This window comes from Phascolarctos cinereus, unplaced genomic scaffold (assembly GCF_003287225.1).
Source record: "Phascolarctos cinereus isolate Bilbo 61053 unplaced genomic scaffold, phaCin_HiC Scaffold_4;HRSCAF=312, whole genome shotgun sequence".
Lineage (NCBI taxonomy): Eukaryota > Metazoa > Chordata > Mammalia > Diprotodontia > Phascolarctidae > Phascolarctos > Phascolarctos cinereus.
Window position 1 is genome coordinate 689094701 of NW_027555847.1, and position 27928 is coordinate 689122628.

A 27928-nucleotide genomic window follows, 5' to 3' on the forward strand; every position below is an offset into this window, starting at 1 on the left:
TGTTCATAATTTCCAATTTATCCTGTATATAGCTTATTTGTATAAATTTATTTGCTAGTTGTTTCCCGCATTAGACTGTGAGCTCCTTGAGGGTAGGGACTATCTTTTTCCTTTTGTTGTATCCCCAGTACTTAGAACAGTGCCTGGCACATAGTAGGCAGTTGATAAATGTTTATTGATTGATTCTTGCAGGAAACTGAACTTCATTTGTTTCAGTTGTGTCTAGCTCTTTCTGACCCCATTTGGATTTTTCTTGGCAAAGGTATTAGAATGGTTTACCATTTCCTTCTCCTGTTCATTTTACAAATGAGGAAACTGAGGCAGCTTTGTTCAGTAGCATGTGTGTAGGAGTAGGCAAGGCTGAAGGAAGACCAGCTATACAAAAAAAGAGCTAAAGGATTCAAGATAAGAGGATGGTGTGGACTTCAACTGGTTCACCACAGGGTCAAAAAGGATAAGGGAGGAGAGTGTAACCAGTGCAGGAGTGATAGTCTGGGAAAAGAACTGAGGGGTCAAGGGATTGGGGTTCATGGTGTAAGAAGAAGAGTTTTGTATTGATAGGCTGAGAGAGGGTAGAAAGCCAATAAAAAAGAGGTCTGGTGCTTTTTTGAGTGATGGCAAGTTCAAAGGTATAACTGTGTGTGGGGAGGGAGCTCCCCCTCTAAGGTGGGGTAGAGAAGTAGGTCATGGGAAATGAGCACACTGGGGTGTTTAATTGTGTATCAATACATATGTTGAAATCTCCTAGTATGAGGGCAGGAGTTGGAAAGGAGAAACAGACTGGGATCTAGGCACTGAACTCACTGAGAAAGGAAGGGCAGTCAGTGTTCTAGAGGTCAGTAGACAATATTCATTAGTGTCTTCATTAGGTGATTAATATGGATTGAACGAAACTCAAGGGAGATTATTGAGTGATGGTGTAGAAAGAATGTGTGTAAGTGACAGTGAGGAACAAGGAGTGTCCCAGCTCCCAGTGAGCTGGGGGATGTTTGTGGAAGTTCAGCCAGTGCTAGAAAAGGTGGCCAAAGAAAGCTATGTTACCAGGAGGGTGTCAAATCTCAGTGAGTACAAGACAGAATGATCAAGAAAAAAAGCTCATGATGAAAACTAATTTATTAAGAACCCCTGTACCAGAGGAATCTGCAAAGATGTTATGGTTATGATAGGAAAAGACCATCAGATTTAGCAATTGAGGTCACTGGTAAACTTGGAAAGAACAGTTTTAGTGTAATGGTGAAGAAACAAGATCAAAAGGACTGAGAAAAGAGAGATGGAATGTCACTCTTCCTGCTCCCATCACCTCCAGAATCAAATATAAATCCTGTTTGATATCAAAGACTTTCAAAACATGCCTCCCTCCTTCACTCACCTTTTAACACCTTATACTTCCTCCCTTCCACATACTTTACAATCCAGTGACACTAATCTCCTGGCTGTTCCTCACACTAGATGCTCCTACTCTGGGTATTTTCATTGGTTGTCCCTCATTCCTGGAACTCTCCCTCCTCATCTCCACCTCCTTGCTTCCTTTAAGTCCTAGCGAAAATTCAAACTTCTTTAGGAAGCTTTTCCTGATTCTCCTTAATTTTAGTGCCTTCCTTCTATGTCCTCTCTATAGCTTGTTTGTACTTAGTAGTTCACAGGTCTCCCCTATTAGACTGTAAGCTCCTGGTGAGTAGGCACTATCTTTTGCCTTTCTTTGTATCCCAGCACCTTAGCACACAGAGGAGGGGAGGGGAAGGGAGGGGAGGGGAGGGAGGGGAGGGAGAGGTAACATTCATCCATTCCTATTTTGGCATTTAAGGCCCTTCACCATCTGGATCCAGCCTATCTTCCAAATTCATTACACAGTTTCCCTTCATGAACCCTCAGTATAGAGAAACTGACCTGGTGTACAACATTCCATCTCCCTTCTCCATGATTGCACAGACTTTCTACAATCCCTGGAATGCATTTTCTCCACACCCGCCACTTCACTGAATCCCTCACTCTCTTTAATGCGCTGTGCACGTGCTACTTCTACAAGAGGCCTATTCTAATCCCTCCAGCTGCTTAGTGCCCTCTCTAAAAACCACCATATAGATTTAGTTATACAAAAACATGTTGTTTCTTCCAATAGAATATGACTTTCATTTTTCTTTATATCCTTAGCACAATTGTCTGGAACGTACTTGGTACTTAATAATTGCTTATAGAATAACAGTATAATCCATATCTGGATATAGGAAAATTAGCTTATAGCTGTCTTCTCACTACTGGAAAGTTAAGCTACCTTTCTAGGGCAGACGGTGTATAACAGCAAAGAGCTTTGAAATCAACCAAATATACTTAAAGAATCTGCTCCAGATGTGACGGTCAGGGATTTGTGACCTAGAGTTTCTACTTATAACTGTTACCAGCATAGAACTGTAACAAGAAAACTAACTGTCCCTTCTATGCTCCTTTCACCTTGAGATTTCGTTGCTCCTAGTGCTCCTCTCTGTCGTCCACGCCCAACAAGGTCACCTTCAGAGGCTGGCTGCTGAGGTCTCGGCTTCAAATATCCAGGTTGCTGACTCTGTGAGGTTTTTTTGTCGTTGAAGGGAAGGGGAGCAATTAAAAGCATAACTTACACATTCAAGTAAGGGGACAGAAGTGTACAGTTAAGTACCGTAATTTATTTTAAATAAGTCTTTCAAATTAAGCTATCTTTTTTTCTTCCAAATAAGCAAATATCCTATTCCCACTAAAAAGGCTGACTCCCAAAAGAAAAGTCATTACACTGGTCCAAAGTTATAAAAAGCCTTTTAAAAATGCTTTTGGATTTCATGACAAATCAATTTGGGGCAACGGGATGGGAAAAAAATGTCTAGAAGATTACAAGGTCCTCAAGGATAGATGACATTTGTATTTTCAGGGCTTTATTTACATACACTCTCATTTGCACCTCATCCTACATACATCCCATGAGGTAGCTACTACAGGTATTGCTCTTTTTATTTTGCAGAGGAACTAGAGGTCAAGGTCTTTGCCCACTGTTCCAAAGCCATTGTCAAAACCTGATCTCTTTTGGCTGCAAGTCCAAGGCTGTTTCCACTCCTTCAGTCCTAACTATTAGATAGGATAGGATAAGCTATAACTACTGTAAGATATAGCACCTTAATCCTTTATATCTTCCGCATATGCCTCCCTTATATAGCAAAGTTTTCAGTCATTTTCAACAGACTACTAATTCATCAATTAATATTTGATTAACCTGACCTTCAATAATGAGGTTAGCGTCTTCCCTAAATAACTGAAGAACACACTTACTGCAACGGGTCCTACAAGCTGCGATGTCTCCTGACCTCGTGCCCTTCCTCTTGCTCTGGCTCGAGCACGTCCACTCATTTTTTCTGAAATCCAGTAAATCTGAAATGTGCAAGATGTTCTAAGTTCAATTTGATTTTCCTTGACCTCTACTTATCTCTGTATTTGAAAAATTTTGTCAAAATAAGCTTCCCCAAAATTAAAATTTCTAAACAAAAAAATACGGTAGGTTGATTTAAGTGCTCTAAATTTTTCCTTAGTGCCCAAGCATGAAACTGTGCATTGGAAAACTTACCCTAAGAATGAAAAACGTTTTTCAAACTAAATTTACAACATGATTCTTTACTATAACTGATAAATTTTAATTCTTTAGTTTTTCAAACAGAATTCTGCCCTTGTCATTGATTTCAACATACTAACATTTCTCTTAAACCAAGATCTCATTATCAATACATACTTTTCCATTTTTCCAACTATCCCTCCATGGAGTATATCTAGTTGAAGGAAAGCTGTGTTTTGGAGTTTTCCCTGCCAATGTTACCAAAAATGACTACTCTAGATGTTAAATCTATACAAAAGCTTAATTTTAACCTGAGATTTGGCTTCTAGGTGATTTGGGGAGAGGGGGGATTAAGTCAGTTTATTAAACAGGAAGAGAGAAAGGGAGATCTCAGTGCTTGTATTTCAGCTATCTTTTTTGACCTAAAGTACATTATGTTTTGTGTAATAAAAGTCTGGGGGATTTTTCTTGGGCTATTTACCTCAAGTCCATGTGTATTCTGGAAGGAAAAAAAAAGCATATGAACTTTAAAAAGTGATTTACATATTGGTTACCATAATTTCCAGTTCCGAAGTTCATTCCTGTGTCATCAATCCAGGGTTGTCTTAAAATGGTTTTACACTTAAATCGTTTCATTGGGCAAAAGCACATCAAATCGTTAGAAAACAACATGGTACAGAGGTCACTGTTTGGCCTAGTGCAAACTGAGCATTTTAAAAACTTACAGTGTAACTTACTCAAATCAAGGAGGGCTTTGCAAGACTGGGTTAAGAGAATAGGTTGGAACGCGGATAACAAACACCTTATCTGTTTAGCCAGGTGGGGAAAGATCACCATTCCTAATCCCTGCTGAAAAGACATCAGCTGCGCCAATAAAAACCCTTCTTTTGCATCTCCTGGAGAGAGTGCATGGAGACCAGCATTCAGACAGTGAAAACTAAGTCAAGATCTTTGGGGAAGCAAAGATGTCCAGTCTCTACTTTGCTGGGGTTATAAAAATCAATAGCAACAAACAATAACCCTCTGTTTCAGTTAAGCAGCCCTCCTTTCCCATGTTTGCGAAGAAATGTCTGCCCCTAAATTGCTTCGACTTCAGGGCTCGAGGCTTTCCAGAGTCCATCCCTTTCTCAATACCTTCCCAAATGGCTCTGTTACAACAGTGGGGGCGACCCAGCCCCCTCGCGACTTCCCTCTCCAAGAAGCCCCGTTACTGGGGCATTACCATAAGCAGCAAACCATTCTCACCAGCAGAGGTCCCTCTCCACAACACTCCTCAATCGCCTTCCACCTTGGACTCCACCTGACCCCAAACACTCACGCAGTACTGGAGCAACAACGGCTGACTTCCCCCCGAGCCCCAACGGTTATGGTTTATAATCGCTAGCCAGCGGTCAGCGCGATCCCTCCGCAGCCAGTTTCCAGCCTCCCACTCCCCGGAACTCAATGGCCCACTTCCCCAGTCTTCCCTTGGTAAAATCTCCCTAGTGACTCCTACACTGTAAGCCAGTTCTCGGGCTCCAGAACTTAACCTACCGTGCAGAGAGTGGAAGGGAGGCCATGGGTCTCCTTTTCTGGGCGGAAGGGTCTGAAACTCTAATGAAGACCAGTGGCATTAAAAGCACGTGGCGAAAGCCCGAGGCCATCGCCCAGCCCCGCCCACCAATCCCGCGGACACTTCGGCCCCATTGGTTGCCCAGGGGTACGTAAGGTCTGCGAGCATCCTTTAGAGCCTGCTTGGAGCTCGGGGCAAGTCCAGGAATAAATTGACCAAGGGCTCTATTTCGGTCAGGGCAGAGTTGGGCTATTCGGACATCTGTAAGTTAGAAGAGAGCTCACCTCATCTCGGTAAGGGAAGATAGTGGTCGACCCTTGTCAGTGACGGGCAGGTGTGATCCGATCCCACCGAGACCTGAAAATCCCATCGAGTCGAGGCTATCCATGGCCAGACGGGGTTTAAAAGCCCTCTGGGGTGCAGAGACTGAGGAGGCTCCGGGGTCTCGCCAGGAAAAACGGGCAGCTTCTGACCAGGTCTGTGCAACTTCTGGAGACACGGGAAAAGCTTACTAGTTTCTCCCGGAACCTCCGCTAGGCGTCTGCCCTCCGCAGGGCACGTGGTGGGGAGGGGCAGGAAGAACTCATCCTCCCCAGGTTACGAGAGGCTTTCTGTTGGAGCCCGCCGTCGTCTGCTCGGGGGTCAGTCGGCTAGGTGCCTAGTGCCTGACTTGGCGGACTTTTTCCAAGGGAACACTTGCACCTGGGAAATTGACTGCAATTGCGCTTTAGGGCTGAACCCAAATCTCTTTAACAACCTAGCTTCAGTGTGCAAATCCTAGGATAGGCTAGCAGAAGGCCCAGAGTTTGATTGCCTACTGGCACTTAGTATCTCTTTGACCCTCACGTTGGGCGATTTGTATTTAGATGAGAGGCAATCACTTATTAAATACCTACCGCATGTTGGCAGTAATATAGTGATAAGTGTAATAGTATAGTATAGTAGTAGTTTAAGTATAGTATTCAGAGAACAAGCCTCTTACTCAGAAAATCTGGATTCAAAATCTGACAACTATTTTCCAGCCTCAATTCCCATGTCTGTAAAATGTGAATAATAAAGCCTGCCACATGGGCTTGTGAAGACAGCCCTTTGTAAATAAGCCTTAACTGGCTCTTGTGATCTCAACAACTTGGACGTCCTTTCCAACATCGAAGATAGCAATACATTCATGCCTTCCTATCCTGTGCAACTCTTGTCAATGTCCTTAATGTTAACCACCGAAAGGGACCTGTGTACCTGCTTCCACCCTCTTCCTCCCCTCCTCCGAAAAACCATGAATGTGAATTATTGCTGACCTTGCTGAATCTCAGTTCTTCATCTGTGAAATGAGGGAATTGGACTAGAAGGTTTGTAAGGTTCCTTCTAGCCCTAAATCCTATGGCTCTATGAAATATCTGCTAATGCTAATGATATATACTAAACACAATTCCCCACTTGTGCACCCACCCCTTTTCTCCAGGTCTTGTGGGCTTCCTGAATATACGGCAAGGCTTTATTCTTCAGGATATCTCTTAAGGGCTTGCCCCTTAGTAGGGCTTCATTGGTAGTATTTGAATTTGCAAGTTCGTTGGAGGCTGAGAGCAGCAAATGCACAATTGACAATTAATAGGTTAGTATGGAAAAGTGTTGTTTCCAAAAGGAAGAGTATTTAGCTGTGTGACCCTGGCCAAGTCACAACCCCAATTGCCTCACCAAAGGAAAAACAAAAACCAAAAAAAAAAAGGAGTATTGGTTCATTACCTTGCTGTGAGTAGCAACAGAATTGTTCTGCTGTGGGTTGGGAAGAATCCAGTTCTTCTGAATTCACTCTTCTTTCTGTTCAGTGGGGGAAATGGTGTGGAAATAGTAATCAGCGTGGAGAAAAACACCGCCACTACTGCTCTAGGTTTCTGTTCTGCTCCTAACAAGCTGTGTGACTTTGTTTTTGCTCAGTCCCACTCTTCATGACCCCTTTTTGGATTTTCTTGGCAAAGATACTGGAATGGTTTTCGATTTCTTTCCCTAACTCATTTTGCAGATGAGGAAACTGAGGTAAACAGATTTAAATGACTTGCCCACACAGGAAGTTTCTGAGGCCAAATTTTAACTCCAGACCCAGGGCTCTACTTCCCAACCTAGCTGCCTCCAGTTTGGAGAACACATTTAGGTAGAATGAAAAGGAAGGAAAGATGAGAGGATAGGAGATTGTCCTTGAGAGAAGAATTTCAAAGTTCTGGATAATAGAGGCAGAACAAACACATTGGCAGAATAGAGATAAAACTATATCCTGTTATACACTATAATTAAAAGCAAAATGAAGAGATGGACTGGGTTATCTCTAAGGTTTGTTTGAGCTCTAGACCCTAGGCGTTACACAGTTCTTTAGCACTGACTACCTTACTGCTATGGGAATTCAGATTAAGGTTTAACCAAGTTCTGTACATTAGCAAAGGCAAAGGAAAGTACAATGTGGGGTCCGCTAGGTGGTGTAGTGGATAGAGCATCAGCCCTGGATTCAGGAGGACCTGAGTTCAAATCCAGCCTCAGACACATAACACTAGCTGTGTGACCCTGGGCAAGTCACTTAACCCCATTGCCCTGCAAAAAAAAAAAGAAAGAAAAAAGAAAAGTACAACATGTAATACTTGTCCAGATAATTGGATTTTTCAGAGAGGAATGGTTTTGTTTCTTAGCAAGAAAAAGTACGTCTTTTTGTTTGTAAGCTCCCCCATCCCCTTTTAGAGAGTATTCTTTGATATGGAAAAGATGTTCTGGAGTATTGCCAACAGATGGAGCAATGAAACAGGAAATAAACTTGAACTATATAATCTCATGGACTAAAAAAATCTACAAATATACAATTGAGTGTAAGCATTGTCCATTTTATGTCTCTCTGTTGATAGTTCCTTTTCCTCTGATTTTTATAGGTATTTACATGAAGGCAGGATCTGATTTTGATGGAGATATTTATTAATGTTACTAATGGTCTGTGATCTCAATCAGGAACATTTATTTCTATTGTAAGTAAAAATACCTGTTAATAGTTTGTGTTCACATATCTTTTTAATGTTTGCATGGATCATTTCTCCTTCCTGATTTGATTTAATTTGATGGTTATAGAATCTGGTGCAAGCAAACATTACTTATAATACAAATGTCTCAAAATTTAAAAGTAAAAAATAAAGGAGAGATAGCGATTTTTTAAAAAGTTCCTGTATTGATGACCTCATTAAAATCCTGATTCTAATTGGCCAATAGTTTAAGTCCCTTTCAATCAAAATCTCAAAGAGGCCTAGATACATTATCCCCTTATATACACGAACACACAGCCACAGTGAACTTGTCAGTTGAATCATGATAAAGGAATAGAAAATCAGGAAGATTATTATGAAGATACTGAATTTAACATTTTAACAACAGTCCCTTTTTCTCCCCTGGGATTCATCTGGTAATAATTACTCAATAGAGTCATCTAAGAGGACCACTCAGCACTTAGCACAGTTCCTGCTCGCAGTAGGAGCTTATTTTTGTTAAATTGTTCTGGAGGCAGATGGTATAATGGAAGGAACATTGGCTCTGGCAGTCAGATGATCTAGGTTCAAATCCTGGGTCTGATGCCCACTGATTTGTATGACCTTGAGAAATCACTTAAATACCCAGATCCTCAATTTCCTTATCTTGGGGGGTGGGGTTTAAACTAGATGGCCGCCCCTTGTTTCTAACTGTAGGATTCCATTACTATTGGAGTTACGTGTTTTTCCATACCAGGACTCTTCCCCGCTACTGTCCTAGTCTTTCTGCTCCCTAGATGCCAAGAGGCATCAGAGGACATGACCCCAATTGGCACTAAGCCCTGGACGCTAAACCTTAACCCTACCCCTCCCTGAGGTGCCTACCTTCCTCCAACCCTCAAAAACACTGCTCATTTCCCATCTGTCATTGGCCAGGGACCTGGACCATTACTCCCAAAGGTCTACTCTACAACTTTGCCCTCCTGACTCCTGGGCCTTTCCATCTATCCTACAATTGAACCTTCCTATGTATACTGTCTTAAATTATAATGTAAGCTCCTTGAGAGCGGGTACTATCTATCTAACTTTTTCCCGTCACTTTCAGTTTTATTGATGTATTTTGCTTTTATATTATATACATTTACAGATTACTGTCACTCTGTGAGAGGTCTCTTGTAACAAAGTAAAAGTTAAATAAAACTAATAATACAGTGACCTTATCTGAAAGTGCACACATTTCACTATCTGTAGCACTCACTACTTCTCTACTTTAAAAAGAATTAACCAGTCTATTTTCTCTCCCATTGAAAAAGAAAATAAAAGAAAATTTATTTTAATATATATACTTAAGCAAAGAACATTTCCACAATGGCTGTATACAAAAATATGTCTCATTCGACAGCCCAAAACCATCACCTCTCTGTAATGAATAGCATGTTTCATCTTTAGACCTCTGGGATCATAACTGGTCAATGTATTGATCATAGCTCTTAAAGTTTTCAAAGCTGTTTTTACAGTGTTGTAAAATTGTGTAAATTGTTCTCTTGGTTCTACTAATTTCATTCTTCATTTATAAAAGTCCTCCAAATTATCCATTTTTATAGTATTGATTGTTATAGTTTAAATTGTTTTTCTAGTCCTGCTTATTTTACTGTGCATCAATTCAAAAAGGCTTTCTATGTTTTTTTAAAATCATCTGCTTCCTCATTTCTTCTGCACAATAGTACTGCATATTCATATAACACAACTTATTCAGCCTTTCCCCAGTTGTTGGCCATCCTCTTAGAATCCAGTTTTTTGCCACCACAAAAAAAGCTGCTATAAATATTTTTGTACATAAAGGACCTTTTATTCTTTGTTATCTTTTGAATATAAGTTTAGCAGTGATGTAGCAGTATTTAGTAAATTTTCTATCTGTATCCTAGTGCTTGGTGTGGAATAGGTTCTTAATACATATTTTTCCATTCCATTCTGAACCACACTTTTCCAAGCAGATTAATAATTTTTTCATCTCAGGACAGTTTAACTTTATGCTGGAATGGTGATACCCATACTGAGTAGGGAAAAAACATTGGTTTAGGTCCTCAGATATTACACTAGGACTCAGTTTCCTTGGACATATTTTTGTCATTGAAAGGATAAGTAAATGTAGTATATTCTTCCTATAAGTACTAAGTAACAAAAGATTTCACTGCAAAGGTACTTAAAATCATATACGATCAAAACTGGAAGGAATCTTAGAAGGAATATTGTAAAAATGAAATTGACAATGCTTAGCAACAGTTTGGATAGGGGAGAGTGGAGAGAAGGAGAAGTTGAGAATGAACTGGAAAGATGGTGGTATCCAGCCATTCTCTTTCCCCGTCCCCTAATTACTACTGGTATCTTACACCATTAACTACTTACTAACCATAGGTATCCTAAAGGGCTCTGGTCCCTCCACTTCTCTACTACTTAACTTGATCATCTTCCATGGATTTAATTATCCTCTCTATGCTGACAATTCTCAAATCTCCTTATCAATCCCTAACCTTTCTGCTAAACTCCAGTCTTACATCTCCAACTACCTTTCAAACATTTTGAACTTAATATCCATTAGACATCTTAAACTCAACATGTCTTAAACTGAACTCATTACCTTTATTTATAAACTCTTTCCCCTTCCAAAGTTTCCAATAACTATTGAGGACATTATCATCTACCAGTTCCCCAGGCTCCCAACCTAGGTGTCATCCTCTCCTCCCTCCCCCATACAATCTGTTTGCCAAAGGCTTGTCAATTTCATCTTTGCAACATTTCTCAAACACATCCCCTGTTCTAATACTGCCACCACCCTGATGAAGGTCCTCATTACCTCATGCCTGCAAGTGGTTTGGCCTGCCGCAAGTCTCTACAGACTCCAATTCGGCCCCAAAATCTTCTCTTTGACATTCAAAACCCTTCCTAGCCTACCACACAGACCCCACAGAGAGATCTTTCCATTCTTCTTACACCAATTCCTCTCTTCTCTCCCTACCCATCCTCCACTAATACTCTTCTATACGGTGACCATGGCCACCTTGCTGTTCCATCTCTCAGCTCTGGGCATTTTCTCTGGCTCTCCCCAGTTCCTGGAATATTCTCCCTCCTCATCTCTGCCTCCAGGCTTCCCTGACTTCCTTCAAATTCTAACTAAAACCTTCTACATGAACCTCTTCCAAACCCCTTTTAACTCTAGGGCCTTCCCTCTGTCATTATTTCCAATTTATGCTGTATATAGCTAGTATATAGCTAGTCTGTATATATTTGCTTATTGTCACGTGTGTTAGATTGTGAACTCCTTGAAGACAGGGACCGTCTTTTGCCTCTTTTTGCATTCCAAGTGCTTGGGGCAGTGTTTGGGACATAGAATGTGCTTCATAAGTGCTAATTGACTGACTGACCAATGGCATACCAGTGGAGATAAATGTGCTTCATAAGTGCTAATTGACTGACTGACCAATGGCATACCAGTGGAGATAAATGAAATTATTTGCCTAAGGCCACACATTGAGATGATATCACTGACAGCTGGGTTTAGAACCAGTCTCCTAACTTCAAGAGCACACCCTACTTACCATGTGGCTTTATAAAAATCATCCTCATAACATAAATGTCACAATCTTGGGAAACATTGGTTTTATACTATGAAAGACAGCCTTAAACTGCTAGGCACATAGGAGATTTGAATAAATAGTTGCTGTATGGTTGGGGAACTAATGTAGAAGGTATGTGAAAGAGAAGAGGATACCAAAGATATGGAAAAAAAGTCTTATACCTTATTATTAATACCCTCAAAATGTGACTAAGAACTCATTATCAACTGGCCTACGTGCCTACTCGTCCATGTGTACAAAATCTTTACGAAAGTCATCATCTGTATAATTTGAAGGCATCTTCCAGAAGGGCAAGGAACAAATAGACTTTTGCAAGCAATATTCAGTAATCAAACACTTCTTAATCATTTCACAGTATAATGATAACCTAACCCTAAAGGGTAGTCGGCTTGTGAGGAAGGTTATACAGCACAGAGTATTCTTTGTGTATGATGAGGTCTGCCAATGCTCCTTTTTGGGAGTGACATTGTTACAATTACATCAAGCCCCAGGATGTTGCAAAGCCTCCTAGAAGATACCTGGAATCATTCAAAGTACTTAATTATTCTGTCCACACAGGAAAGACCAAGTAGATGAAAAATGTCTGTTGCCTACCTTTCAACTTGCATTTGGATTGCTACCCAATAGAGTTGTCCACCTGTATGTATATCTGGGACAACTAGTGTAGATGGATAGTGAGCTGGGCATAGAGTTGAATGGGAGGAAGAAAGCAAGCTGAACTGCTTTTGGGATATTGTGAGGCTCTTTTTTACAGATTTAAGCTTCCCCCTAAAGCAAAAGGCCATGTTTTCAAACTAAGATTTTACTAATGTTGATACTAAGACATAGAACACCACTGTTTTCAAAGGCTTAAAGATGAGAGAATCAGGTGGTGGGTGTGAGAGGGCTGTAGCACACAAGCAATCAGAAGAGCAAGAGTAAAGGACATCATCGAGAGATTGTATGCCAATAAGAAGCGATGAACTGATCACCTAGCAAGAGTGAGGGATGACAGGTGCCCCGTTAAGGACTCTGGAAATGTTCAGACGAAGCCAGGCAGGCCTTGTGGCGTATTGGGTGGGCCCTCTTGTGGCAAAGTTTTGAGATAACACAGATCAGAGTGCCCCAGGAAACATAGGCATGGACAGGTTGCCCTCTGCATCATTGGAGAGAAACCCCCAATCAATAAGATCACAGGTTCCCTTGAGTATTTATGTTCTGAATTGAATTAAAGAAGCCTCTAGGTTTTAAAGACTTCTTGCCGTTCTTCAGGAAAGTCTTGATTTATTTAGAGTGGATTGATAGCACAATCCAAAGCTTGTCCTGGTGCAGCAAGTGATCCTGTATTCCCAGAGGCTCTGTGAGTGGCTCATCATTATCATTATCATAGCTGCCATGTACATATAGTACCTACTATGCGCCATGCTAAACGCTTTACAAATATTCTCTCGTTTGATCCTCATAACAACTCTGGGAGGCAGATACTATGATTACCCCCTTTGATGAGGAAAGTGAGGCAAACAAGTTAAGTGACTTGCCCAGGGTCACGTAAGCTAGTAAATGTGTGAGGCTAGAGTTGAACTCAAGTTTCCTGACTCCAAGCCCATCATGCTATCCATTATGCCATGAGATCAGATAGATTGCCCCAAGCTGGAAATACTTTGACCTCAGATTTGGCAAAGGGTCATATGTACAAGTGTTGTCCAAGGACCGCTCTGGCTTGCAAATCCCAAATGCTGCCTGATTCAATAAGGTGATTTGAGACACCATGCCCTATCAACAAAATCATTGATCTTTGAAGTGTTGAGGCAAGCATAGTATTAAGCCTTGCCAATGTGTGTTTTTTGCCTTTTCTTTTTGAAGCATGGCATAGAATGAGATGTTACCTGACATTACAGGTCACCTGTCGTTCAGCCTTCTGCTCATTAAAACACATGGTATAGCTATGTGACCCTGGGCAAGTCACTTAACCCCAATTGCCTAAAAAAATTAAAAAAAACCAAAACACATGGTAACACTCCAGCACTGCATCTTTCACCACTATACTTTGCTTCTGTATGTGTTGTAATTACTGATATGATTTCTCCCAAATTTAAATTAGACACATTTTCCTGCTATTGTAGATCACCATGAGAAGCAGAGGATGTAGAGGAGGAAATAGATACTAGACTTGGAGTCAGGAAGACCTGGATTCAAATCCTGCCTTAGACACTGATGGTGTGATGGCAGGCAAGTAGTTTAACCCTTCTGGGCTTCAGATTTTTCATGTGTAAAATAAAAGGGTTGGATTTCATGACCTCTAAGATTCCTTCCAGCTCTGATACTGTGCCCTACTTTCTTGCCTTAGTATTATCATGCTTCTCCATCTCTTCCATTCCAGGCGCCCTACCAAGTGAAGGTATGTGAAGAGTGGACTTAAAAAGGGCCATCAGCCTTCATTTCGAAAAGCAAATGACAAGAATTATACCACAATAGTGACGAGGGATGCAATTCAGATCTATGTACCACAGCTGTACATTGACTCAGTGTGAATAGGCTACTTCATCAGAAGCTGTCAGACCAGCAAAATTACAGGGGAACTCAGGGAGTCTGGTCCAACCCATGCCTGATCAGATATCCTTCTCCCTACCCCATTGCTGTAACTTTCCCCTAAAGTGATGACACCCCCCAGCTCCCCAGTCACTTAAAAACCTCTAAGAAGTAACTTCCAAACCCCAAGGCAGCCCTTTCCATTGTTACAAATATTTATTTGCTAGGCCACTTTTTTCACCATTGAGCCAAAATCTGCCTCTGCAACTTGGACCCGAGAAGAAGTAGGGATGTATTTTAAAAATCCAAGTGATTGAATCTGACTTCAAAACAGGAGGGAATATAGGAAAAAGTTTAAATCTGAGAGGGTTTTTTTAAGCAATTATATTCACCTTGATAAATAGGAAGATGTGTGACCTTGGTCAACTTACTCCTGAGAATAATAATAATGAGAGGTAGCATGATGTAGTGAATAGAGTCAAGAAGACCTGGGTTCAAGTGCTGCCTGTTGACACATCCTGGCTTTGTGACCCTGGGCAAGTCCCTTGTCAGAGACAACTTTCTGAGAAGCTGCTTTGAAGAACAGGTGCTGATAATTAGTATTTTCTGCTGAATTCCTTCTATCAATGAGATCACAGGTCTGGTCACAATAATAACAATAATAAAATGGATCTGTAATCTATATCATTGATATGGGCACTTCACTCTTCCAGCAATAGAGCTGCCCAGGGGCAGCTAGGTGGCACAGTGGATAGAATGCAGTTACTCTACCCGTACTAGTTGAGTGATCCTGGGAAAGTCACTTAATTTCTCTGTACCTCAGTTTCCTCATCTATCAAATAGTACCTGCCTCCTAGGGTTGTTGTGAGAAATAAATGAGATAATAATTGTAAAGTGCTTAACACAGCTGTTTATTCTTGTCTGACTCTCCATGACCCCATTTGAGGTTTTCTTGACAAAGATACTGGAGTGGGTTGCTATTTCCTTTTCTAGCTCATTTTATAGCTGACAAACTGAGGCAAACAGGGTTAAGTGACTTGCCCAGGGTCACACAGCTAGTAAGTATCAGAGGCCAGATTTGAACTCAGGTTTTCCTGACTCTAGGCCTAGCACTCTACCCACTGTGTCACCTGGAATATAATAAATGTTAAATAAATATTTTTTAAAATAAGTTAACTATATGCCAATCAGTGTGCTTAGGTACTGTGATAAATACAGGGGTAAATGAAGCTTAGTGTACTCACATGATATGAAAAGGAATTATATTCCTAAAGCTAAGCTGGTTGAAAGCACTTTTCATTTATTTTCTTCAGTATAAAGAAATGTTTCCAAATCTGTAGGTCATAGACTCTATGGAACCACAGTCATTGCAAGGGTTCCTTCTGTGAATTAGTATGTCTGCCAAACAGACCGAATAAATACAATGTTTCCCATGTATATTGGCATTTTTCAAATGCATGTTGTGATTAATAAAATACAGACTGAATTGTAGGCTTTATTGGATTCATGACAGCTTTTTGGCAGTGTATGTTCTCAGTGAGAAGGGAAGGTAATAAGCATTTACATGACACTGTGCTTAGCACTGTGCTAAACAAGCCTTTTACAAATATCATATGACCTTTGAGGTAGGCACTGTTATTATGCTCATTGTGCAGTTGGAGAAATTGAGGCAAGCAGGTTGTGATTTTCCCAGGATCACACAGCTGTTGAGTGTCTAAGGTCAAATTTGAACTGAGGTCTTCCTGATTTGGGGCCCAAGGCTCTAGCCACTGTGCCATCTGGAACATAGTAGGCACTTCATGAATGCGTGTTGATTGATTCCAGGGAACAATTAAGCAAATGCCCTCATTTTCCAGAGTCAGAAAAGGTCAGGGACCAGGTGGCAAAGAAGTAGAACTCATATCTTCTTTTCCCACTCTCCTGTAAATGAGTGTGCCTGTGCAGTTTGGCTCTTCGATAAACCCTGGGGCCCAACTGAGTGTGCATTGCTCTTGTTCTTTGAAATCTCAAACCTGACTGGCATAGATAATTCTTCATTTTCCACCATAAATTCTGCTTGGTTTCCACTCCCAGAGAGGTGAACAAATTTCATGCTTTCTCCTAGGATAAATAAGCTCATCACCAGAAATCTGATTATGGAGATTATTTCAGCTATGGTACTCAACAGGGAGTGGAATGGAGACCTGTCCTGGAATCAGGAAGACTCATCTTCCCGAGTTCAAATGTGGCCTGACACTTATCAGCTGTGTGACCCTAGGCAAGTCACATAACCCTATTTGCCTTAGTTTCCTCATCTATCTGTAAGATGAGGTGGAGAAGGAAATGGCAAACTACTCCAGTATTTCTGCTAAGAAAACCCCCAAAGGGGTCACAGAGAGTTGGATAGGACTGAAAAAACAAGTAAACAGCAACAAATGGTACTCAACACCTCAGTTCCCTCAGTTATGTCTCCCCTCTGATTGGAGGACTAGAAGGTGGAGCAATGAACTCTGAAAGCCTGCCTTTATAGAGATCTCACAATCTCCAGCCAATTCTTTGTTTCCTTCATTTCCTACCAGCTGCTCTCTGGGAACTTCATGCCCTCTTTCCCATCCCCTTTTCAGTTTCCTTTTGTGTATTGTCTTCTCTGATTAAATTGTAAGATTCTTGAGGGCTGGGACTGTCTTTCTTATTTGTATTGTCAGAGCTTAGCACCAGGCCTAGCTGGTAGTTAATGCTTAATAAATGTTTATTGACTATTGGGGAAAAAAAATCAAAACTTGGGATGAAATTCTTTCAAAAGCATGAGTCTTGATGGAAAGCTGGAAGGGATTCCAGAGGTCATATGGCCCAAATCCCTTATTTTACATTTGAGGAAACTGCAGGCCCAGAATGTTGAGGGACATACCCCAAGTCCCACATCCACAGATAGTAAGTAGCAGAGGTAGAATCTGAGCCTGGGTGCTCAGCCTCCACATGTCCGACTCCTTCCACTGAACCAACCTTAGGGTTTCCTTCAGTGACTCTGTGATGTTCATATCTGATATAGTCTCAAAGATATTCCTCTAAACTAATAGAGAACTGGATGAAGAATTGGAAAATCTGGGTTCTAGTTATCGACCTTATTTCTGTTTACTAGCCTTGGGAAGAACCACTTCACCTCTGAGTCTCTTTGCCAATAACATGGAGAGAACACCATTCCTCCTCCCTACCTTACCGGGTTGTCTCTGAGATCAAGTGAGATCATTTCTGTGTGGAAGCTGAACCACTTATACAAATGTAAGGAATTTGAAATGTAAAACCGCTTTAGTTGTCTAACCTATAAAATCAGTAGGCAGCTGATTTAAAATTAGAGACAGCTAGATGGCTCAATGGATAGTACAGGAGTCAGGAAGACCTGAGTTTAAATCCAGTCTCAGACATTTACTAGCTATATGACCCTGGGCAAGTCACATAATCCTGTTGGCCTCAATTTCCTTATCTGTAAAATGAGCTGGAGAAGGAAATGGCAAACCCCTCCAGTGTCTCTGCCAAGAAAACCCCAGATGGGGTCACAAAGAGTTGGAGGCATTTGGAGATGTAAGACTGGATGTCAAGAGAGAGGTTAGGACAGGACACATACATCTGAGAGTGATATACGGAGATAACCAAATCCTTGGGAGGTGATGAGATCACTAAGTAGAGTTGCATAGGGAGAGGAGAAAAGAGGGTCCAGGACAGAGCCTTGGATGATCCCCACGGTTAGTGGGAGTGACCTAGAAGAGTAACCAGCAGAGAAGACTGAGGAGGATCCAAGAACAGAAGAAATCGGAGTCTCAGAAATCTAGAGGAAAGGGCGATTGGCAGCATCAGAGGCGGCAGAGAAGTGGAGTGAGGAGCAGCCACCAGGCCAGGCAACCAAGAGACTGTGGGTGATCTGGGAGGCGAATGCTGAGCCCAGAAGCCAGAACACAGAGAGTTCAGAATAAAGCAGGAAGAAAGGAAGGGGAGGACCTTGTAGACAGCCTTCTCAAAGGAAGCGCTCAATGTTGCTGAATTGAATTGAACCCGTATTTGCACCTTTTAAAAAGCAATCAATTCTATTTTTGTGTACATTTGTGTTTTTAAAATTTTGTACTTAATCGTCTTTATAATTAAAAATTTAACTTATACAACTGAACAGTAACAGCAGCTAAAAGCTAATCAGTGCTATAATCGTTTTCGATCTTTAAAATTGCTTCAGCATACTTACATGGTGAAATCAGAGTATATCCAGCATTTCACATGAGCTTTGCTTTACTTCATAGTTTTCATATTTCTGCATAATCTTCATTATATTTCCTTACATTGTATATAATATTCATTATATTACCATTCTTTGTTGAAATGCAGTAGTTGTATGTATTTGAAAACAAAAAGAAAATACATGTTAAAAGAAGTTATGTTTTGCATTTTCCCTAATTTAAACCGTCTTTCATCTGAATTAGTACGTTATTTGCATTTTATTTCCTGTACCTTCTAAAAATTGTACGATATTGTTCAAATATCTGAGAAAAAGATGCTTAGTAAATGTTAAAGTGTTATATGCATGTCAGTTTATTTTACTTGTCATCAGTTTAACCTATAATTAATATCTTAAAAAGAAAAAATAGTGTTTTCTGTATGGCTGTCTCAGTATGACAGTTTTAATAATAATACTTTGTGTATCTATGTATGTATATACCCCATATGTGTGTGTCCTATCAGCAAATTAATAAATGATGCTTGTTTCTTGGTCTAGTAGTTTAATTAACATCCGCTGTTATTCCTTAGGAAGCTGTTAGCAGCAAAGTGGTGCTTTTTGCTCTTGGCTTCCCTTGTCCTTTTTGATATGACCCTGGATTTTTGTAGACTAAGCTGTCACTATGCCACTGCCAAGCTTTTGCTGACCTGGCCAGGGTGATAGGATTTTACTTTGAAAACTTTTCATGACATTAACTTGACCAACGTGGCTAAATTTAGAGGTGCTGATCACCAGAAGGTTAGCCACCACATAGCAATTTGGTTTTGTTTTTGTTCTTTAGACTTTGAACCGAATATTAGAGCTTAGGGAGTATTTGGGCTCCCAACTGATGAAAGTAGCCATCTTTGAAGCAAACATTTCCTGGTAAACTGATAAACTGTGGTTTTTGTTTACTCCTTTGCCCCAGAGGCTGATGTATTGTTTTAACTCCCCTTTGATAGTAAAATAGCCTAATAAAGAAGAAAAACCAGTAGTTTGAGAGCTTGTGTTAACGTAGTGATTTCCTAATCTTGATTTACATCGAACAGGAAGAACAAAAAAAAAAAAATGCTGAACCATTCCGTGGTTTGAATGACCAAGCTTGGCTCTAGAGAAAAGTTGAGAAAAGTGCCTCCCTCCCTTCTTTGTAGAAGAGTGTATGGGGTCAATGTCTTTGTTAGTTTTGTTGAATTGCTTTTTCTCCCTTTCTTTTTTTAATCTTTGTTATGAGAAATGGCTCTCTCTGTATTATATTTATTAAACTTTTATTAAATTTAATGATTATTAAATATTGGGGTATACTTCAAAATTAATATGACATAAAAACAAAGTGGTTTTTTATCATGTTTTCTTAGCCATACTTAGATGGTATATATAAACAAAATTATTGTTAGGGTTATGGTATTTTTTCATTAATCCTCATAATACCTCTTAGTTGAAAAAATATGTTAAGTTTTCTGTGTCTCAAACCTTGTGCCAGGGGGATATCGTTCATCTTTCCTTTCTAAGAGGATCAGTGACATCCCAAGTGATGTCTTGACTTGCTCATGAATTGGATTTAAGTGGGACAGAGTTGCACAAAGTCATTCATGATCAATTAACTTGAGGATTAGTTAACTCTGTCTTTACTTAATTCACTTATAGGATAAGTGGTCACTTATTAAGATCTAAGTTTTTTTTAAAAATGCTCACAAATCATTGGCATGAAAATCAACAATATTCTTTGCTTGTTTTAGTTCTGGTGAGCCTCAAGTTTGATTGTGTTTATTGTCATCCTACACGACAGGAGCTAAACCCATGCTGCAATTCCAATTTAAGATGGGAAGCCTAAGGTCACTAAGAAGGTCACAGTCCTTTTCAACATAGAATTTTTCATCGTTTCAATATGAATATTTAATAAAGCTAACAGCACAGTTATTCAGGGCATGTTGTTTAGGAACAGTGATCAGTACTGTACTTCCCTGGACTCTGTACCCACGGTGGAGAATGTTATTACTTGGCCTACAATTCTGTTCTGTGGGTCAAGGGGTTAAAGCTGCCCCAGCCTGCCATGCAGATCATTGGAGCTCAGCATTGTTAGAAAGATAATCAGAAGGACTAGAAAAGCTTTATCACAGTCTTTAAGCCACTGGAGAACAGGTGGAGAAAAAACAAATACAATCCAAATCAAACCTGTAGACACCAGCACTCCAGATAGTATTTGGATATTAATTTTTCCAAGTCCTGTCAACTCTCCACTGGTATATTCACAGACACTATTTTTAGCCAGGAATTGGTAAAAGTTGCTGAAGCAATTTGTATCTGGCCTTCTTAAAGCATTTCCCCCCTTTGGTACTTCCAGTAATAATAATGATAAGAGCTCATATTTATATAGTACTTACTACATGCCTAGGCATTGTGCTAAGCACTTTACAATTATCACCCCATTTGAAAACGAACGTCCATAAAACGAGCTGTTGGTCCTGGTTCTCCTTAAATATTTGACTCATAACGTGGTACCGCTGGCTTTGTGCCCGTGTGTCATGTTTGAGCACGTGTCTTCCTTCCATGCCACTTCTATCACCAGCAGTAGTCCAACAGGTAAACATACTTCTGTAATGAACATCTTCAGATCAAGGATAGGAAGCAGACAACAGGTGCAACCAGAGACGTAAGCAGCTGTATCTATAAGAAGAAATTGTGTCATTTGTGCATTTGGGAAGTTGGAATCTTTGGGAAAACTTGTCGTAATTTTTCTTTCTTCTTTAGCAAATTGCCAAAGGTAGGCATATTTGAGCTGACCAAAGCATGTGCATGTTTTGTGGCTCTTGGGCAAAGCCTCTGCTTGGATGTTTGTTTTTCCCATGACGTGGGCCTCTTGCCTGTGGCCTCCTGTGGCGGCAATAAGCTATTTCCCATCCATGTCACCTCTAAAGGGAAAGAGATTGCATGGAAATAGAACAAAGAAAACAGGGCAAAAGAAATCAGGGAATTTTCCAAAGGCCCATTTGATGTATGAGTATAAACAGGAAAAAGATGCCTGCGGAGCCCGGAATTGCTTCAGTAGGCAGCTGGGAATTCATGTTGTTAGTAGCACTCTCTGAGATAGAAAAATAAGGGAATTTGTATAGGAAGGTATATAGGAATTGGGAGTGGGGCCTGGAATTAGAATTTCTTGCTTGAGTTCTGTTGCTCTTTAAAAAAGCTTCATTTACACCAGGAAAATCAAAGAGGTTTGAAGCACTCTCTGGGTTATGCAGTTCTCCATTTAGTTTTACCAGCAATGCTTGGTCTTCGGGTGAAGCTTTGCCCTCTCCAGTCCTTCCTTCATACGGCTGCCAGATTGGTATTCCTAAAGCACAGCCCTGACCACAGTCACTCTCTTCCATGTTCAGTACAGTTCAGGAGCACCCCACTGCCATTACAATAAAATACGTACTCTTCTTTATGACATTTAACACCATCCACAGTGTGGCTCTGGCCTGTCTCTCCAGGCTAATGATACTCCAGCCAAAGTGGTCAGCCTGCTGCTTCCCGTAGGTAACATTCCGTTTCCCACCTGGATGGCTTTCCGTGGGCTGTTCCTCTATGCCTGAAATGTTCTGTCTCCTTACCTCCCTCTCTTATAACCAGTGGCTCAGCTCAACCTTCCACTTCTTTCACATGATCTTTTCTGTTTGAGCATACCTTCCTCCCTCTCGTCACTGAGTATGAGAGACAGAAACAGATTCAGAGAGAGTCAGAGACAGATCCTATATTTACTCATCTGTGCACATGCTGGGATGCCTCTAGTAGAATCTGAGCTCCTTGGGAGCAGGGTATTCATATGAGCAAAACCTGGCACTTTGTCTGGGACAACGTAAATAATGTAATGCTCAGTGATGTATTTAGGGGGCTGTTAGAACATGCAGAAGGAAGAGGAGCCAGACTGACAGAAAATGCACCAAAGGGCACACGGTACTTTTTTTCCTGGATTAACAATGCCTTTTTTAGGTTTTTCTCGGCAGTTCTATAGAAATTGAGGACAACTTAAGGTATCTTGGCCTATGGAACAAGAGGCCAGCCAATCTGATTGTTTTGTTTTTGGCAAAACAAATTGTGTGACCTTAGGCAAATCATAGGAATTTAGGATCGTCCACACCAGCTCCTTCTTTTTATAGATGAGAAAACTGAGGCACAATGGGGCTAAGGGACTTGCCTAAGGGTGCAGAGGTAATGTCAGAGGTGGGATTCAAACCCAGGTCCTCGACTTGGAGTCAGGGCTCTTTCCACTGTCCAGTACTGTCTTGAAGATCATGGCCCTTGTGTGCCAAACAGAACTGTGTAGTACATCTTAGAGGCACTAAAAGAGCCATGAAAACTTCTTGAGGGAGGGAGGATGGGGCACATCTAGGTGGGAGGGGCCATGTTTAAATTGTGAGGCACTATTGTTTCTTTTGTATGCTCTGCTTGTTAAATGTAAACAGTAGTTTTTTTAAGTGAATTTTTTTGACTCAGGATGAAACTCTTTCACTTGGTTTCAATGATGAAGTCATATACTTATTTGAATATGTTTTGAAGCAACCGATAAGGATAGCAAAGAACAAGGAATGAACCTGTTATGTATTTGTGTGTATATGTATGTATGTATATAAGTATATACATATATGTACACACAGAAACACACATATATACATATATCTATGTTTATACACACATATAGTATATGTATAGACATAATATAGTTTTCATTATTTATATTTATGTTATATATGATATATTGTACATAATATACACTATTTGCTGTTTAGTTGTTTTTCAGTCATGTCCAATTCTTCATGAGCCCATTTGGGATTTTCTTGGCAAAGATACTAGAGTGGTTTGCCGTTTCCTTCTCCCACTCAGTTTACACATGAGGACACTGAGGCAAACAGGGTTAAGTGACTTGTCCAGGGTCACACAGCTAGTAAGTATCTGAGGTCAGATTTGAACTCAAGAAGATGAGACTTCTTGACTACAAGTCCAGCACCCTATCCATGCTACCTAGCTGCCCCATTTCCTTCTGCAGCTCATTTTAAAGATAAGGAACTCAGGCAAACAGAGTTAAGTGACTTTTCCAGGATCACACAGCTAGTAAATATCTGAGGTCAGACTCAGGAAGATGAGTCTTTTGAGTCTAGGCCTGGGACTCTATCTACTGTACTACCTGTCTGCCCTATATACATTATATTTTATATAATTATTTTTATATGTATGTATGTAGATATATAGACAGATATATGAAGTCAGCCAATATATGTGTATAGGTAAGTATATGAATAACTATATAATTAATATGTGTTTTCTATGGCACAGAATGGTGAGATATCAGTTCAAGAAAAATGTAGCAACAGCTCTGAAAGGAGGGTTCAGGTACTCAGGATTTGACCTGGAGCACTCTGAAGATGCACAAAGATTAAGTTGTATCATTGAGTTACAGACTCTTGAAGCATCAGATTTTCCAGTGCCATAACTTAACCTTTTTAATACTCTAAAACTTTGTTCCCAGTCAACTAAGTTCATTATCGGGTGTTTTCAGTTGTTGTTCAAAGCCCAGCTGCAGGCCTGGGGCATGGCTCATTAATACCAGGAAGGACCCGAAGCCACAGTTGGGATTAAAGAGTTGAGCTGAACCTTAGATCTTAGCTTTAAAGTTGTAAAGTACAGTGAATTTGGTTACGTGGAAAAGGAAATAGTCATCGTTGGGGTATGTTTTCTTAAGCTACAGAATCACTTTTTGAAATGATTGCCTTTAATCCTCAGTCAGACTAGTGCTTGAGAAAATATGGGTTTATAGGCCAGGATTAATCTGTGGCCTATAGTATTAGATCTGCTTGTTGTATTATCTCACTGTCAGGGATAAAAAGAGCATGATTGAAATCTTAGGCTGATTGACTTGCCCAAATTTAGTTCTGAAGAATGCCCCCATTGGGCAATTTTAGATGGATGGTCCATCGAATGACCATGTCTTCAGTGACCACTTCTCAACAGTAACTCCTGCTGTGCTATTATAGAAACAATCAGGTGGCACTAGAGTAAGGGAGACCTGAGTTTGAATCCTGCCTCACTTACTAGCTGGTTGACCCTGGGCAAGTCACTTAACCTCTGTTTGCCTTGATTTCCTCCTCAGCAAAATTAGGATAATGATAAAAAGGGAATCAAATGAAAAAAACATATAAAGCACTTTGTAAACGCACCTCCCAGGGTTGTTGGGGGAACAAAATGAGATATTTGTAAAGCACTTTGCAAACCTAAAAGTGCTATATAAGTGCCAGTTATTATTATTATCTCAAAATGCTATATACATTTTAGCTATTATTATTATTAAAGTGGTATTTGAACCCATGTCCTCTGACTCCAGAGTCAGGACTTACTCCAGTATACCTCACTAACTACAAGGAAGTAGTATGGCTCCTTACCCATCTACCTAAACACCACAGTCATTTAAATATTCTCTGATTTGCTACTAATCTTAGAATTTTTACAAGTATTATTTGTGTACAGGCATCTTGTTGATAGCTATACATCAGTATTATTATCCTGGATGGGCACTGTTGATGCACTGTGCCCTGGGCCCATATTGAAATAGGAAAAAGAGATTAGAATAGACTACTTTTGAAACGCTGTGTGGCACTTTAGTGACCCCCAAATTGCTGCAAAAAGTCAGTCTCTGAAATACCAACCAGAATTCTCTCCTTTCCAGAGCAGAAATGGACTTTCTGGCAGGTGCCACCATGTGGAAACAGCTTCAAGTATGGTCCTAGTGACAAACTGTGTCTACTGGGAGGACCAATGCAGCTTAGTTGGGAAAGACTCATCATCAGTCTGTTTCCCACAACAAGGGGATTGATTTCTTGGCAGTGGCAACTTGTGAATAGAAAGAAAATAATCCTCCACCTAGTCCTGCTGTTCTAGTAGTAGCGTAGTGGAAAGGTTTGCAGAGAGCGCTAGGAATAACAAGTTTCAGACATTGACTTAACTGCTGCTCCTCTAAATTTGAGGTCCTTGTCCATTAGCCAGCCAGTATTTGAAGAACTGCCTTGTGGAAAAGGGATCAGACTTGTTCTGCCCGGTTCCAGAAGACAGAACCAGGAGCAATGAGGTAGAAATTGAATAGAAGCAAATTTAGGTTTGATGTAAGGAGACATTTCCCGGTAATTAGTTATCTAAAAGTGGAAGGGATTGCCTTGGGAAGCAAAGGCAAGCCAAACACAGATCAACTATGTTGTGGAGCAGAGATGTCAAACATGTCCCCTGAGCAAAAAAAAAAAAACCACTTCCAAATGCCACAGAAGCAAATTAAAATGTAATTGGGAAATATTTGACAAAATAAATAAAAATGTAATAGAAGATCGATAATGTTAATATGTGGTTTTCTAAGTTATTATGTAGCCTGCAGGGATCCTCATGGAAGGTCTAGTGGCCCTGGTTCTATTTGAGTTTAACACCACTGGTGGGTTTTTTTGGGGGGAGGGGAGACAGTGAAATATGAATTGGACTGAATGGCTTCTGATGTTCTAACTCTGAGAGTCCTCATTTCTCTGGTTCTGTGCTGACATTCTACTAGATCAGGGATTTTTTACCTTTTTTTGTGTCTCAGACTCCTTTGGCAGTTGGTATAGCCTATGGAATCCTTCTCAGAATAATGTTTTTAAATACATGAAATAAAGTGCATAGACTTACAAAGGAAGCCAATTATATTTAAATAATGACATAATTTCTCCTATCCAAGTGCTCAGATCCCCGTGAAGTCTATCCACAAATGGGTATATGGTCTGTGGACCCCAGATTGAGAATGTGGAAAATAGAATTCTAGCAATACCAACATTCTTGCTGTATGGCCTCTACAACAAGGGTAAGGCATATCAGTGATGTGTCCATTGTATATATTCCCAGTCATAAAACTTTTAAGCTGGATGGGATGTCCTGAACCATCTAGTTCAACTTCATTTTGCAAATGAAAAGGTAGAGAAGAAGTGTCTCTAAGCTCATATAGCTGAGCTGAAAGGCAGAAAACCACGACTTGCAGACAAGTCACTTGACTCACCCCATTATTGCTACTGCCTAAAGCTTAAACTGGAGATAATCTGTAATAGCTAAAAGTGACATCAGCAGAGTCAATCCATTCTCCACTATTCTCTATGGATGTAGCTCTAGCTTCTACTGGAGTAATGGATATTCACAATGAGGATCACCCCAGGCATTTAGAGGCCCTTTGATTATTGAACAAAGATTAAATGACATTAACCATCCATCCATTCTAAGGTAAGATGGTAGACGAGTCTATGAAGAGAGATTTACAACAAGGGTTGAAATCCTCGGCTAAACCAGAAAATTAAAATACACCAGAATACCCCATTCTCCTAGCATTCGGAGCCCTCATTCCATTTACTGAATCAGAATTTCAAGACTGGATTTATAACACTTTCATAAGTGTCTCTTTCCTGTAATATGTGACACTGTTCTAGAGGAAAAATACAAAGGTCATACTTGGATATGTGGTGTTCCCTCAAAACATTTATTAAGTGACTCCTGTGTGCATGGAGTTGTGCTGGATACAGAAAACTATGGCGTGGTCCCTGTCCTCAAGTGGTTTATAATCTGTAATCTTAAATCCTCATGAGTTCTTAACTCCAAATACATCAAGTTTAAAGAATTATTCAAAGATTTACCCACTCAAGTGAAAAAGCTTTATTTTCAGCAATGAGGAAACATTTTATGAATGTAGAATATATGCTTTCTTTAACAGAATATGCTGGGGATTTTTCCTTCAGAAATCGTTGGCCTGGGCTATTATGGAAGTGTTTTGCATGACTACACATGACTATGCTATGTCGAATTGCTTGCCTTCTCAATGAGAGTGGGTGGGGAAGGAGGAGGGGAGAGAGTTTGGAACTCAAAGTTTTAGAAATGAATGTTAGAAATTGTTTTTACATGCAACTGGGAAATAAGATACATAGGCAATGGGGTATAGAAAAAATCTATTTTACACTACCGGAAAATAGAAGATGGGGATAGGAGGAGGAAGGGGGTAATAGAAGGGAGAACAGATTGAGTGAAGGGGGAAATCAGAATGCAAGCTGTCATGGGGTGGGGAGAAAATTTGGACCTCAAAATCTTGTGGAAGTGAATGTTGAAAACTAAAAATAAATAAATATATTGGGGAAAAAAACAGAAATCATTGGTCTGGGTACTACCACAGTAAGTATAGATCACCAACCTTTAGAAGACCAGAGCTCAGCTGGTCCTCAAACAACAGCCTTTCACTATAGTCTCATCCTAAAAACATTCTCTTTGGATCTGCCAGGGCTTACTTACACCAAGTTAGTATAGATTTTGAGAAGTGAAGATCACTTCCACCCCAGAATGACTCAGTGAAGGAGGACTGTAGGGGGGATGGGGAAAGAGAAAGGACAAGGAGAATACAGGGAACGTCCTTAACCTTATCTTGATAACTAA

The 27928-nt window shown here is 40.3% G+C and overlaps 1 protein-coding gene and 1 long non-coding RNA gene across 4 annotated transcripts in view; one reads left to right on the forward strand and one right to left on the reverse strand.

Annotated features, from left to right (window-relative positions):
• Positions 1-5624, reverse strand: part of LOC110220357 (piwi-like protein 1) — a 44921-nt gene extending 39297 nt beyond the window's left edge. Inside the window, exons 1-3 of one of the 2 annotated variants that reach the window (XM_021004365.2) lie at positions 5405-5624; positions 3292-3390; positions 2449-2557 (exon numbers count right to left, since the gene is read on the reverse strand). In XM_021004365.2, the coding sequence (XP_020860024.1) occupies positions 2449-2557; positions 3292-3369 (187 nt within the window). In that variant the 5' untranslated portion in view covers positions 3370-3390; positions 5405-5624. Of the gene's footprint in view, positions 1-2448; positions 2558-3291; positions 3391-4813; positions 4921-5404 lie in introns of those variants that run through there. The other variant, XM_021004364.2, reaches the window with a different exon arrangement.
• The window catches only part of LOC110220359 (uncharacterized), a 277070-nt gene that overhangs the window by 83589 nt on the left and 165553 nt on the right, over positions 1-27928 (forward strand). Inside the window, exon 2 of one of the 2 annotated variants that reach the window (XR_013485766.1) lies at positions 8027-8119. The exons of the other annotated variant lie outside the window; for it this stretch is intronic. This is a non-coding gene — a long non-coding RNA (uncharacterized LOC110220359). The remainder of the gene's footprint in view (positions 1-8026; positions 8120-27928) is intronic. 2 annotated transcript variants of the gene reach the window in all.